The 14,602-nt window shown below is 38.3% G+C and overlaps 1 protein-coding gene across 4 annotated transcripts in view; it reads left to right on the forward strand.

The window, feature by feature from the left end:
- Positions 1-14,602, forward strand: part of LOC145982742 (proton-coupled amino acid transporter-like protein acs) — a 71,440-nt gene that overhangs the window by 43,149 nt on the left and 13,689 nt on the right. For all 4 annotated transcript variants that reach the window (XM_083116104.1, XM_083116105.1, XM_083116106.1 and 1 more), the window contains exons 3-5: positions 1,549-1,662; positions 2,960-3,110; positions 4,206-4,330. In XM_083116104.1, the coding sequence (XP_082972230.1) occupies positions 1,549-1,662; positions 2,960-3,110; positions 4,206-4,330 (390 nt within the window). The remainder of the gene's footprint in view (positions 1-1,548; positions 1,663-2,959; positions 3,111-4,205; positions 4,331-14,602) is intronic.

A 14,602-nucleotide genomic window follows, 5' to 3' on the forward strand; every position in this document is an offset into this window, starting at 1 on the left:
TGAGAGTCTTTCTCTTAATTTAGCAATTACTAAATAATGGTCACTAGCACAGTCAGCACCTCTATGTGTACGAACGTCAATTATACAAGTATGCCTTCTCTTATCAATGAGAATATGATCTATCTGATTATGAGTTTTACCATCTGGAGAACACCAGGTATATTTATGGATATCTTTATGTTTAAAAGTGGTACTTTTCACAATTAAATTCTTTGAGGTTGCAAAAGTAATCAATCTTATACCATTATCATTACTTAATTCATGAAGACTTTCTTTACCAATCGTGGGTTTAAATGTCTCTTCTTTGCCAATCTGTGCATTACAGTCACCTAACAGAATTTTCATATCATACTGCGAAAATTTATCAAAGACCTGTTCTAACTCTGCATAAAAATCATCTTTAGTATTATCATCTTTATCTTCCGTTGGTGCATGTATGTTTATTGAAATAATTTTACACCACCTACCATGTAAAACTGCATATGGTATCCTATCATTAATAAATTCTACTGTTTTAAGAGCCGAGATAATTCTATTATTTATGAAAAAGCCTGTTCCAAAATTATGATTTTCAGTACCACCATAGAAAAAAGTATAATTTTTAGTTTTACTATTCCCTTCTCCTGGCCACCTAACTTTCTGGACAGCTACTACATCTAATTTATACTTAACTATCTCATTAAAAGAACCTGTTTAAGTTTTTGCTGTAACTGATTTTTAAGGCCTCCTCCGTGGCCGCGCGGTCTAAGGCACTGTGCTTTGGACTCCGACTGCGAGACGGCATGGGTTCGAGTCCGCCTGGGTTCTCGGCCTGTGTATAGGTCCGGTGGCAACCCACCATCGTGAGGAAAATGGGGGAGCGTACGAGTGAGTAGCGTAACCCGGTCACAGATATCTCCTACAACGGCTTCCTAGGGAATTCGACGTGCTGACCCAACGTCACTCCATTACCGTCCACACCTCTAGGTATAGCTCTTTTCAGTTCTTACGGCGGGCGCTCTAGAAGCTGGCAGGGGAAGTGGGGATCGGGGAAGCGACCAATCCAGCACGATAAGAAACGTAGCGGCCAGTAGAACGAGTTTCACGTAGTACTTTTTCCGGCCGCGTCGTGTCCGGCGCCACTGCTGTTGTCTGGTTGGTCTGTTGCGTAATCCCCGCTCCCCACTTCCCCTGCCAGCTTGTAGAGCGCCCGCCGTAAGAACTGAAAAGAGCTATAGGATTGTGGGAAGGAGACTGGCAGTCGGAAGCTAGGCCAAGGCCCTTCTAGGGCTGTAGAGCCAAGGGTTATTATTGTTATTAAGGTGTTTTTAAAGTACATATTTATTTGCATATGTTTTTACATTTTTAGTGCATATTTAAGGTATTTTAAGTTCATACCCATCCGGAACCTAATAATAATCGTCAGTAAAGATGAGGCAATTCTTAATGGTCGTTATATTTAAGCCTAAGTTTGTAACAGTGAAACTCTCTGGCTTTCTGATACTTTGTCCCGGACTTCCTTGAAGGACATTACACTTCATATCATCATTTTGTTAACGATTGTTCCAGAGACGTTGAAGCCAGTGGAGCAGGTGCAGAATCTCAGAATCGACAGTCGAACACAACATGCGACCCTTACCTGGACAAAAGAAAGGACACGAAGGAAATCACCCATCCCACGTCGTAAGTGTGATGTTTTTCTGGAAATTTGTAACTGGGTCAATACAAGTAAGGTTAACGTTTTGGCAGAACAGAAATTCTCATTCTGGAACCATATTCAGGTCTCATGCCAATCACCGAAGTTCTAATACGTAAGGGCATTATTTTGCAGCTTATGCAGAGGGAGGTTGAATCTTGTAATAGTTTCTGGAAATAATTCTTATGTTATCACATATCAAAATACAACGTAAATCAGAAACAAGAATCTATTTAATTAAATGATCATCATGCAAAAATGTCTTACATAGTATAGCAATAAATATGAAAATGAAATAAATGTCTTAATTAGATGGCCGGACCTTGTGGCCGAGTGGTTAGCACATCGCGCTGCGACGCCAAGGGTCCCGGGTTCGAATCCCGCTCGGGCTTCGTTGTTTGTGAATGTCCATTCATCAATTTCATCATTTCATCACTCATCCCCATCTTCGCAAATTAGCCAAGAGGCACAAAACGCTAAGTAAAATAAACTAAATCAATCAATCTTAATTAGATCCTCATGTTGCATAATAGTTACCATGAAACTTCTTACATAAAAAACACTTGCTCTGATCATACTGTACTTTCCCCAACGTTTTTTGTACGCTAGTTATTCTTGCGTATTTTAGCTTATGAGACTCAAAATATACAACCTCTTCTGTATACTATAATAAGTAATTCAACATTGATTAAGGATTTAAATGTGTTCAGTTTCTTGTCTAGTTTTCTTTAGTTCACTTTAAGCACACACAAGCTAATCGGGACTGGGTCTACAGTTTAAACCACTGTGCAATGTGCCTCCACAGAATCGAACCTGGGACCCCTTGATTACAAGACAACGACTGTATCGTTACGCCATCGGGGAGGTCAAAGAATTTTAAAACAAGTTCTTCAGTCCTCTACTGAAGTCATATGACGAGATGTACAGTCAACGGCAAAGATAATGGTAGGCAAATTGTCCACCGCTATTTTCACTGCTTTTTTATTGTACATCCCGTGTTGTTTTAAGGAATGAAACTATGTTGGTTCGAAGCAGGCATTGTTCGCTGTTTGTTGATGTCTTTATTTCAATTCATTATCATCACATTGTGTAATTCAGACCGAATAAAAATGGTGGTGGACAATTCGCCTACTGTCTCTTTCGCCGTTGGGTGTACGAGCAACAAGACAATCTGTTGCTGGGTGAAAATTTCTTTAGGACGAATGCAGCCTTCAAGTCGTCTATGTTAAGAAGTAACGCTGTAGCAGGTTTCTAGACTTGTAGTTATCTGAATTCTCTTTGCAGAAACTTGGAGACGTTGATCCACCTCCTGAAGGGAAACATAGGGACGGGGATGATGGCCATGGGGGATGCATTTCGAAATGCAGGTCTCGTTGCGGGTACAGTCATCACGTTGATCCTTGGAGTCATCTGTGTTCACAGTCAGCACTTACTGGTAAATATCTGTGCATATCTGAGCCTATACGAGGTGTTTCCGTGACCTTGATTCGAACTCGAAAGGTGAATCGAGACTGACCCAAGAACCAATATGAGATAGGATCCCCTTAATACAGTGTATCATAGCACTTTAGGACGAAAATGTTATAGTAGGTGTTCAAAATGGCGGCCCATAGCGTCGATGCAGGTACGCAAGAAGCTCTGTCGCAACTGCTCCAATATCCCAGGAGTCGTTCTGGCGACATCACAAGCAGGTCCTCCTCACTCAAACGCCTGACAATTGGGTGCCAAGACGAGAAACAACCCTTGCGTTCCCTCCTGCCAAGGATCCTTGCTGCCTGTGATATCGTCAGAACGAGTCGAGGGATGTTAGAGGCGATATGACAGAGCTTCTTACGTACATGCATCGACACTGGTTGACGCCATTTTGAACAACTACTGTAACATTTTAAGTTCTAGACATGAGATAGGATTAAAATATTCAAAGTGAACTGATTTCATAGAATTATGAAGTACTCTGTGGTGTCTGCTAACAAATGAAAATAAAAAGCTTGAGTAGGCATATGCTGAATACATGAAAAGCATTACGCGTGTGACGCTTTAAAAAGTTGCAAATTTTGACTTCATTTGCCTGTGAAGCATATAGGCTGCAGATGCTAGTAACTTTTATTGGTAAATGTGTAAATTACATGCATTCATAAACATATAAACCTTAATGCAATTAGAAAACAATAATAATTTTTCATATTAATTCATTTTATTAACATTGAGTAGGACCACTTTTCGTGGAATGGCCAAATTCCTGATTGTTCAAATCTTAAGTGATAATGATTAGTTACATGATTCATTCTGTGTAAAAAAAATATGGGGGTAAGAAGAAAGATGATTATATAATTTTTATCCTTCTCATTTGTGTAGAAATAACTGGCAATGCTGAATATCCAACTCTTAACTTAATTTGTCCACCATTGCTTCTATTGTTTTTCAAGTACCTTAAATTTTACTTATGAGAAAATTATGACGATGATAGCTATAGGATTTCATATCAGTTCACATTTCGCAGTGTTTAATTTTCTATTTCATTTCCCAACAGTTAAAAAGTTCTTTTGATTTGAGTGCTCGGACCAAGAGAGACATTAATCCGGATTTCGCGGACGTCGTCGAAATGTCTTTTGCTACAGGACCACAGAAGCTAAGGAAGTTCACGGGTTTTATGAGGTTAGTATTACTAATCAATGTGAAATTTTGTTCACAGTTATTTTCATTTACTTGCGAATTTCGAATTATGAAATTGCATTTTCATTGCTGTGATAGTATCAACACTGCAGTCACTACTACTACTAAAAAAAAAGGAGCAAGTGCCATCAGCATCTGGCCTCTAACTATTATTTCAGCATTATAATTGCACTTAAAAGAGAGAAGACAAGTGAGTGGAGATTGTTACATAACACTGGCCTCTACTATCAGTGGCATAAGAACAATGGGTGCAGAGGTACACAATACCTCTCAAATTTTAGGTGGGTGGAGTTCACACTTGACTCCCCTGAAACAAAATTGTCTGAACAGTGCAGGCACGTAGCCAGGGGGAAAGATCGGGGGCTGAAGCCACCCCCCAGAAATCGTACAAATATTTAATTTATTTATTGATTGATGATTGATTTGCTTTATTTTAATTCGCTTTTTGTGCCACTTTTGGCTAATTTGCGAAGATGGGGATGAGTGATGATATGATGAAATTGATGAATGGACACTCACAAACATCGATGCCCAGGCCAAGATTCGAACTCTGGGCCCCTGGCGTCGTAGAGCTCTGTGTTATCCACTCCGCTACGGGAGCCAGCAAATATTTAATTTATGTAGTGTATAGTGGTAATTAATTATACTCCCTTAGCAGGATTAAACATCTCGTATAATAAGTTGTAATATGCTGAGAAATTCATGTTCATGGCTTCTACCCGCCACTTTTTCACCTTTATATGTGGGCTGCTGATAAGGGATGACTCCCTCCCGATAAAAAATTCTACGGTCCTCGACAAGTGCAAATAGTTTTAGTTGGAAGACATAGATTTCAGTAACCTAACACGTCTCTTTTGTCCGGAATATGTTCAAAAGCAAGGAATTAGCATCAGAAAATATATTCACTTTTTAAAAGAATTCTTGCCCATTTTTGTATGTGAGGTTTCAAGAAATCTTACTTTCTGAAACGCCTGCAGGTAGAATACACATTCTAAGCTCGTTGGTAAGCTACTGGAAAAGTCGAATGAATCAAAAACATGCTCTCTAGTTTCAATTTGTTCAGAGTTTACACCAGTATTTTGAAAAATGACAATTTTCAAAATGTGCTCAGCGTTTTCTATTGGAAGCATACAAATTTCGCCATTATCATAAACTTCCGAAGAAGAAGATTTAGGTCCAATTTATTTACTAATTCTCCGTTCCTGTTCTCACGTATACATACACACACGCATAACATGCGGTTTTTTAAGGGAATTTTGTAGCCCACAAATCAAAACCGTTCCTGCACCACTATATACATAATCAAAGGCCCCCTAATATTCCTGTAAAACAGAAGACGAGTGGGGCAGGACTTGTATCATCCTTTGGGGAGGAACGAAAAATTTACAGGAACCTTGTGGAAGAACCTGTTGATAAAGAGACCTGCAAGAAGATCAAAACGAGGACAACGTGGTAACATTAAGATGGACCTGTAAGGTTAGAAGTAGGCTCTAATGTAAGTTCAAGCTCTGAAGTGCTGAAAAATCTTTATCTACATTTGGTTCAAGTCTGAAAGATAAGAGGACACTGCTGCTATGTGGCTGCAATACATTAGTATGCTCGATATTCGTCAGAATTTCATTAAAACCGACCGTATTGGGAAGTGGGGTTTAAGCAAATCAGTTAAGCAAATGTTCTTCTTTTTCTGCATCAGGGGAGTAGAGAGGCAGCACTTCGTTCCTACGCGTCAGCAAAAATTCGATGCGACTGGTGTTATGTTACATCCGGTTGTAGCGGTGTACGAGCGATTTTATTGTTGAGTCAGCAGAACGTGTCTGATCACGTTGAAGGCATCGGAAGCGGTGGGGGAGGGGGGGTCAATGGATTTGTCACGTTGTTTCTTGATGTATGCTAACCTAACACGTGCGTATGTTTGTGTGTGTGTGTTTAGGAAATGCGCGCGCAACCATTGCTTATGATTCAAAGACATGAAGAAATGATTTAAAGATGGCGCCGAAGGTGTTGTACCCCGAAAGTTTAGCGGCTAAGGTTATTGCTCTGTAAAACAAGAGGCGTCGAGGGTTCGATTCCTGGTAGAGTCAATATTGATTGATTGATAGATTGAGTTAGTTTTTTAAGTCCGTTTTATGCACGGCAAAACTAATCAGGATTGGAGCTACAGTTGAAAAGTGGTGATTCGGACCACTATGTGCCTCCACCGAGTATCGAACCTGGGACCCTTTGATTACAAGGCGACGATGTCAATATTGAATGGTCTCGATTAGCCTGTGTGTAAATAAAGGCAACAAAATGGTTGAGTTCGAAAATCGAGTTGGGTTAGTGGTTAATGTTGTCACCTGGCAATGAAGAGGTCGCGGGTTCGATTCTCTAGGTAGTTAAATTAGGCCAATTGTTTAGTCCCGCCATTATAGGTCCCCGATTAGTCCATCTGTGCATAAATAGTGTTTGAATAAAATCAATATGGCAGCCTTTTGTTAGTGGTTAATGTTGTCGCCTGGTAATGAAGAGGTCGCGGGTTCGATTTTCTAGGTAGTTAAATGAGGCCAATTGTTTTGTCCCGCCATTATAGGTCCCGATTAGTCCATCTGTGCATAAATAGTATTTGAATAAAATCAATATGGCGGCCGCGTTTTGTGTTTAGCGGCGGCGGCGGCGGCGACCGGGCGCGGCGCGGGGCGGCGCGGGGCGGGGCGGGGGGTGTTTTTTATTCCGCGAGATGTTTTAACCAAGTGGTGGAGGGTTCGATTCCCAATGTTGGTGAAAATTGGATATTCAATTGTATTTGTTTAAAAGTTCCGATTAGCTTTTTGTGCACAAAGAGAAAATGAACTAATTGGAAATAGGATGTTTATGCTGTAATGAAAAGGTCCCCGGGTTCGATTCACAATGTCAAATTGGCTGATAATGATGTTGTTTTTAAAATAAAAAAAAAGAAGTGTGAATAAATTAGAATCTGTTGTTTTGCCGTGTGAGGCCCCAGTAACGATTAGCTTAAATGCATAAAGAGTAGGTAAAATAAGCAAGATGGCCGTCACTATTGTTTTGTGATCAAAGAGGAGTCACAGGTTCGATTCAATCAAAGGAGGCAACATTCTATGTTTCAATTCCATGTAAAAGTCTAAAGTTATGTTTCGATTAACCTCAATCCATAAAGAGGAATTAAACAAAAACAAGCAAAATGGCGACAGATGTGATAAAAGAAAAATTGAATTAGTTTTTTTTATAGTGACAAGAAAAAATAGCGAATCACTGTTAGAAATAGAATGAAAATAAAGATACTTGCCTTTGCGTGTCCAGCGCTGTGCAGAAAAGCTCTCATGCTTTATCTCCGACAAGTCCACAATACACAATTTTTTTTATTGTATAGTTAATTATTAATGTTGTTATTAACACAGATTCTTACCAGTGTGAAGAAAAGCTCTCATGCTTTATCTCCGACAAGTCCACAATACACACTTTTTCATTATATAGTTAATTATTAATGTTGTTATTAACACCGATTTTTACCAGTGTGAAGAAAAGCTCTCATGCTTTATCTTCGACAAGTCCACAATACACATTTTTTCATTATATAGTTAATTATTAATGTTGTTATTAACGATTGTTACCAGTAAAAATATAAACCATGAGGATTTTTAAAGGGGTGATAAGTGAAAAAAAAAGCCAAGACATATATTTTATCCCTGTTTATTACCAATATTTACAAAATTCAAAAGAGCCGCACACACACACACACATACATATGTAAAATGTTTATATTGTGTCACCAGTTTATCAGCATGTTATTTAACAAGTTTTTATTCTTCAAGTTTGTTCACTCACCCACATAAGGAATTGTATCACTATCATATCCATTTTCTGCTGCAACCACTGAATTAAAATGTTTCACTATTTTTTCCACAAGCATGTTCTCGCAAAAAACAAACACTTCTTTGGAAAGTCTTTTTCCGTCGATGTTTTGTATAGACAAAGGCTCAGGTTTTGTACATCCATGTAGATGGGAAAGCACAAACTTCTCCTTATTACATGCATGGACAGGGGAAATATCTGTGCAACCGAAACATTGTTCGCGAAGGTCGAGAATGCAAGATTCCACACAGTTTCCAAAATATGATTTCAGATACGGCGACACTGTTTCACACATAACTTTCGCATGCTCGATGCACACAAATATGTTCATAAAGTTCCGCCACGAACTTTCTGCGATGAACACTATCTCCAGGGAACCGTAAGCTGGTTTCTTCCTTATAATGATCTGACGGCGATTGTACAGTGTGGTTATCAGCAATTCATGTTGCTCACTTAGTGGGTAGGAAACACGAGGCTGCTCACCTGGAATAGCGATGTAATTGTCGATTACTGGAAACAATTCCTGAAGAGCGTGCCACTCCTGCAACTGTAGTTCAACACCGGCCGCCCCGCTTCTGTGTAGCCTGACCACAGGTTGGAAATCCAGATGAGAGGAAAGTCCGATTGAGATAACCTTTGTTTTCGAAGCATTCAAATAGTAGACGTGATCAAATAATATCGACTGGCGTATAAGACTATAGATCGACCACAAGGAAAAAAACCTTGGGACGAGAAGTCCCCGCGCAACTTTCCCTTCTTCCCTCCACCTCGGGCCATAAAGAAGCATGGTCAACTCTCCCCCTCCCCTACTCGCGGGGGTACGGTGCACATGACTTGCGGGTCTGCGCAGGTTGTTTTGCTCGTGGTTCCACTATAGTTACTTGTTTTTGTTCTTCAGGTAAATGCTGATCGCTCTCTTTCTGAAGAACCCCCTTGAAATTAGTGTACGGTTGAAATTTTTTTTCAGCGGCATCGAAATAGAGGATTCCATGACTAAGAACTGCGAGATACTGCATGTCGCAGCGTGCAGATATACATTTGAAGAAATGCGTGGGTGTGTTTTTGAGACGCATGCGCGCGTAGCAAACCAAGCATGTGCTGGACAAAAAAGGTGGATCAATGGTGAGAGAAAAATCAGGAGAATATCATAAACGTCATATTGAGGAAATATTGGATAACAAATATTAATTAATTTAATTAAAGCATCAACCGCATTGTCGATCTGAAATTAGGTTTATAGACAGGGGGCAAAATGGAAAATATCGACGATGTTCTAGTATTGGATTGTTTCTGTATTTCCATCGGTATAATCCTCCACCACATTTGAAGCATACTGTTTTATCCTCTTTTTGAATGTAAAATAATCCTGCTTCGGACAGAGCTTCTACAAACGGGAATTCTTTTGATTGCCAGTTTCTGAAAGAGGACAATCTAGCATTGAAAGATCCCATCTCTGGATATTGCGTCATTGTTCTGTAAAGACACAAAACAAGATAAATATTATAAGTAAGCTGTTGTAAACTGTAACGCTACAAAATTATTAATATACTATTAGGACTATATGTAACTTGTATAAAATTTCAAACAGTATTTACTGTCAATATTTTCTAGTATACGTACCGAGTATTATAAATTTAATTTACGAGTCAGCAAATAAGTTGTTATAATATTGTCGTTTTTTATCGGTACTGGGAATAAAATTTGAAATTTATGCATGGGTTTACCAGAGGCTCTATGGAATAAATACAGAAAACAGTAATGCCCACAGTACACAGACCCGTAACTTTGTATCTGATGAGTGTTGTACGTATAGAATTTAGAGTTACTTTCCAAAAATCGCAAATGGTTATGCACATGTGGAGGTTTTCCGTAACTATCAAAAAATTCCCCCCGGGAGTTACTGTCTATGTAAATTGCTACCCAGTGCTTCCCGGGGCTATCTTTGGGGTCTGTATTTACAATCAACGCTGCTGGTAGTTCCACATGTACAGGTAATTCATTAGCTGCGAAAACCCCAACATGATGATTGTCAAAGGCTCTATTTGATATTAACCCGTGAAGCAAATTTAAAGTCGACAGCATTGCTGGACACTAAATAGTAATATTGTGCAACTCACCTTTTTATACTTCAAAGTAGACGGTACACGTCACAGTAGATTCCAGAACCAATTTGATCTGGACCACCAAGCTGTTTATCGTTGTGAAACAATGGAGAGCTATCTAACACAACGCTGATGCTCGGAATATGTAGGCGGGGTTTACAAACGCGCATGCGTACAGTGGTAATGCTACCTGGCATTTGTTGTGCTGTTGTAAAGTGAATTTTGTACTATAAGAAAATTGTCTGTATGTGTGTGTGTGTGTGTGTGTATATATATATATATATATATATATATATATATACACACACACAGACACACACATATTTATTTATTGATGAAATATATATATATATAATACAATACAATATAATATATATATATGTAATTTGAAGATGCAACATATCAGTAAAATCTAACAACTAGAAAAATATTCATAACATTCGACTTTTATATTATATGTAATTTAAAACATTCTTCACAGTTTGAGAAATGGAGTGCTTGTGGAAACACCCGTTGTCTGCAATATTGGCTGGTCCATCAGGATGCGGAAAGACATATTTTGTGAAGCATTTTCTCCAGTGTTTACCCCAAATGGTAAATGTAAAATTCAACAATATTTTGGTGTGCTACGGGGAATGGCAATCTGCATACAATGATTTCCCTGGTTTTGTACAATTTCGGGAAGGAATGCCTAATATTGACCAATTTGTGCCAAATTCTGGACCTCATCTTATTATTATCGATGATCAGATGAGGGAATGCGATCAAAGAGTCACAGATTTATTCACAAAAGGGTGTCATCATCATGATATTAGTCTTTTCTTTATCACTCAAAATCTATTCCATCAGGGAAAAGGGAATAGAGATATATCTTTAAATAGTCATTATATTGTATGCTTCAAAAATCCAAGAGACAGAGCCCAAATTAATTATTTATCTAGACAAGTATACCCGGAGAATCCAAATTTTATAAAAGATGCATATTACAATGCCACCGCTGAACCCCATGGATATTTGCTGTTTGATCTGAAGCAGAACACTCCGGAAGAAGTACGTTTTCGGTCGCGGATATTTCCCGACGATGATATCAATTATGTATATATTCCTACAAAAAAAGCAAGCATAATCACTAGTCGTTTATTCTGTCATCATGGCTCCAAGAGTGAAACACGCTAAAGTGCTCCAAGTTTTGTCGGATGCTAAACCAGCTCTTCGCACAGCGATATTACAAGCTGCTGATTCTTCCTTAGTTAATTCAATCTGTGAGTGTTGTTACAATGTTCTAAAAGGGAATGTTCCTCTTTCAACACCTCAGAAAACAAGATTGAGCCGGTACAAGAAGGTGATACGTAATCTCTCTGCCAAAGGACACTACAAAGCAGAAGAAACAGATACTAGTGCAACACGGATGATTTCTACCTGCGTTATTAGCCCCTTTAATAGGAGGTGTGTTATCAAGTTTATTTAAGTGAAAAAAAAATCTGAACATGGAGCATGCCAAAAAAAATGGTTATAATACCTCAAGAATTTATGGATAACATAAGACATCCTGTTATGTCTGCACCGTCTACATCCTTATCGCAATTGGATCAGGATATGCAAGTAATTTTGAATCTCAAAGGTCTTTCGGATGATGAAAAATGGAATCGTTACAGCATTGTGCTCCAAAAATTTCTGTCTATTACTCGAAAACAAAGAGAACCTGTGTCGCTACCGATTACAGAATCTACTGAGAAGTTGACTGATATGAAAGAAGAAATTTAGCTGCTACACCTAGCATGTATCGTAGAAAAGCCGAACTGTTATATGAACGTCTTTTACATAATAGTAATATTGATTGGGATAAATATGGGGCAGTTTTTATTAACAATAATAAAATTGAAGGCTCAAATATTGTCGATCTAAAATCGGATATAATTCGACCACGAAAAACAAGCAATCCTGTTGGGTGGCAACTGTTCAATAGAGCTCTGGCGTTATCTAATATTCCTCAAGAATATATTGGAAACCCCCGGAGACAGGAGTTTATTCAACAGATTGTTTTTGGCAACCCCGGACGCCATATTCCGCTGTCCGGAGCTAACCAAGAAGAGGCACAAGAATTAACAGAAGCAAAAGAAGAAGAAGAAGAAAAAGAACCAATTTCTTTTGTATCATCATTTCCAGGGCACAAACGTAAACGTACTGTTCCAGTTTGGTCAAGATACAAACCATGAGCGAAAAAATATTAGAGAATATCTGGTACAATCCATCTCATCCAGCATCCTATTCTACAGCTTCAACACTATGGAAAGCTGTAAAAAAATCCATACCATTGTCAACAATCAAACATTGGTTGACAAAGCAAACTGCATACACTTTGCATAGACCTGTAAAGCGTCGATTTCCGAGAAACTTTTATTTTGTGCATAATATTGATGACCAATGGCAGGCTGACTTGAATGACATGCAGAGTTTGCGGAATCACAACAAAGGGTACAGATATATACTCAAAGTTATCGATATTTTTAGTAGGCATGCTTGGGCTGTCCCTGTAAAAAATAAAACTGGTGTATGTATAAAAAAGGCTTTCCAGCAAATTTTCAAAGCAAAAGAAAACCTTTGAAATTACAAACTGACAAAGGGCGTGAGTTTACCAACAGTATTGTACAGGAATATCTCAAAAAACAAAATGTAATTTATTTTACAACAAAGAATCCTGATATTAAAGCTAGTATTGTTGAAAGATTCAACAGAACTTTAAAGGAACGCATGTGGAAGTATTTTACTAAGCAAAGAACCAGCTGCTATGTTAATGTACTCCCAAAGCTTTTGAAAGCTTATAATCATAAAATTCACTCGAGTATTAAAATGGCACCAGCAGATGTTACTCCTGAGAAGGTTTTGAAAGTATGGCACAATATGTATGACAAAAAACTCAAATCTGATTCATCTCCACTATTGTCATTGAAGATGCCATTCAAAATAGGAGATACAGTGAGAATAACAAAAACCAAAAAACGCTTTGACAAAGGTTACATGGAAAATTGGACAAGAGAAATATTTGTGGTGAACGTATTTTGAAAAGAAATCCTCAAGTGTATGAATTAAAAGATCTACAAGGACATAAAATCGATGGAACATTTTATACGGAAGAGTTGCATCTGGTCCGCTTACCGGATATACATGAAATTGATAAAATCCTTGCGACCAAAGGTAAAGGAGCCAGTAAAAAGTTGCTAGTTCATTGGAAAGGTTACTGCAGATTATTTGACAGTTGGATTAGCGCATCGTTTTTGGAGTCAAAAAAAGAGAGAGAGGCATAAATTTTTGTAGATATTCTCATCAGTGGTACAAATAACCTTTATAACACATCATGAGAAAAGCAAACGCTTTCTACATTACTTTGCCTAGTAACAGTACCATGAAATATTTCCCAAGTAATACTCTAACTAATTACACCACAAAGCTTCAGAACCGTGTGGAGTTGGACACCAACAAATGGGAGATGGCATTGGTAGAAGTGCATTATCCTTATTCAATACTAAACATTACAAGATTTAACAACTATATTCAATATAAATCTATGGATGATGTCAAATGGAACGAACTTCGAATATCCGAAGGCTATTACGCATCTATAAACAGCATTGTTGCTGAAATCAATAAATATTCTGAAACATTAAATTTCAGTCTCCGAAATCATCCTGCGTACAAACATGTGACTGTTGATATATCTACCAAGCAGAGAAACATAAATGTACAATTGTCACCTCAACTGGCACGGATATTAGGTTTTAAACCGACCGATGATCTATCAGAAGTAAAAATTGGACGCTCGCCTCCAAATGTTGTGAGAGAGATTCCTTCCCAGATGTATATTTACACAGATATTGTGGAATCACATATGGTGGGAGATGCTATCGCCCCTCTATTACGTATTATAAACATTAATCCTATGGAACATACTTTTGGAAGTGATGGTGTGCAAATTTTCGATTCACCACATTACATCCCAGTGCAGAAACATAATTTCGAACAAATAGAAATTGACTTAAGGGACAGCACTGGTGCACACATCCCATTCTCCTTCGGACTAGTGTGTTTGAAACTTCATTTTAGATGTTGTGGTGAAAAGCTGTGATTATGAATGACCCATATTTTCAATACTACCATCAACAAGCTGGATCTGGTGTGGGTAACATATATTACGGTGCTGCCTATCAAAAAGGACATGGCATTGGAAGTTTTCTTGGAGGACTTTTTCGGTCAGCTTTGCCTCTTATCAAGAAAGGAGCGAAAGCTGTAGGGAAAGAAATGTTAA

Source organism: Lepisma saccharinum, unplaced genomic scaffold (assembly GCF_977018435.1).
Source record: "Lepisma saccharinum unplaced genomic scaffold, izLepSacc3.1 HAP1_SCAFFOLD_384, whole genome shotgun sequence".
In the NCBI taxonomy this organism is placed as follows: domain Eukaryota; kingdom Metazoa; phylum Arthropoda; class Insecta; order Zygentoma; family Lepismatidae; genus Lepisma; species Lepisma saccharinum.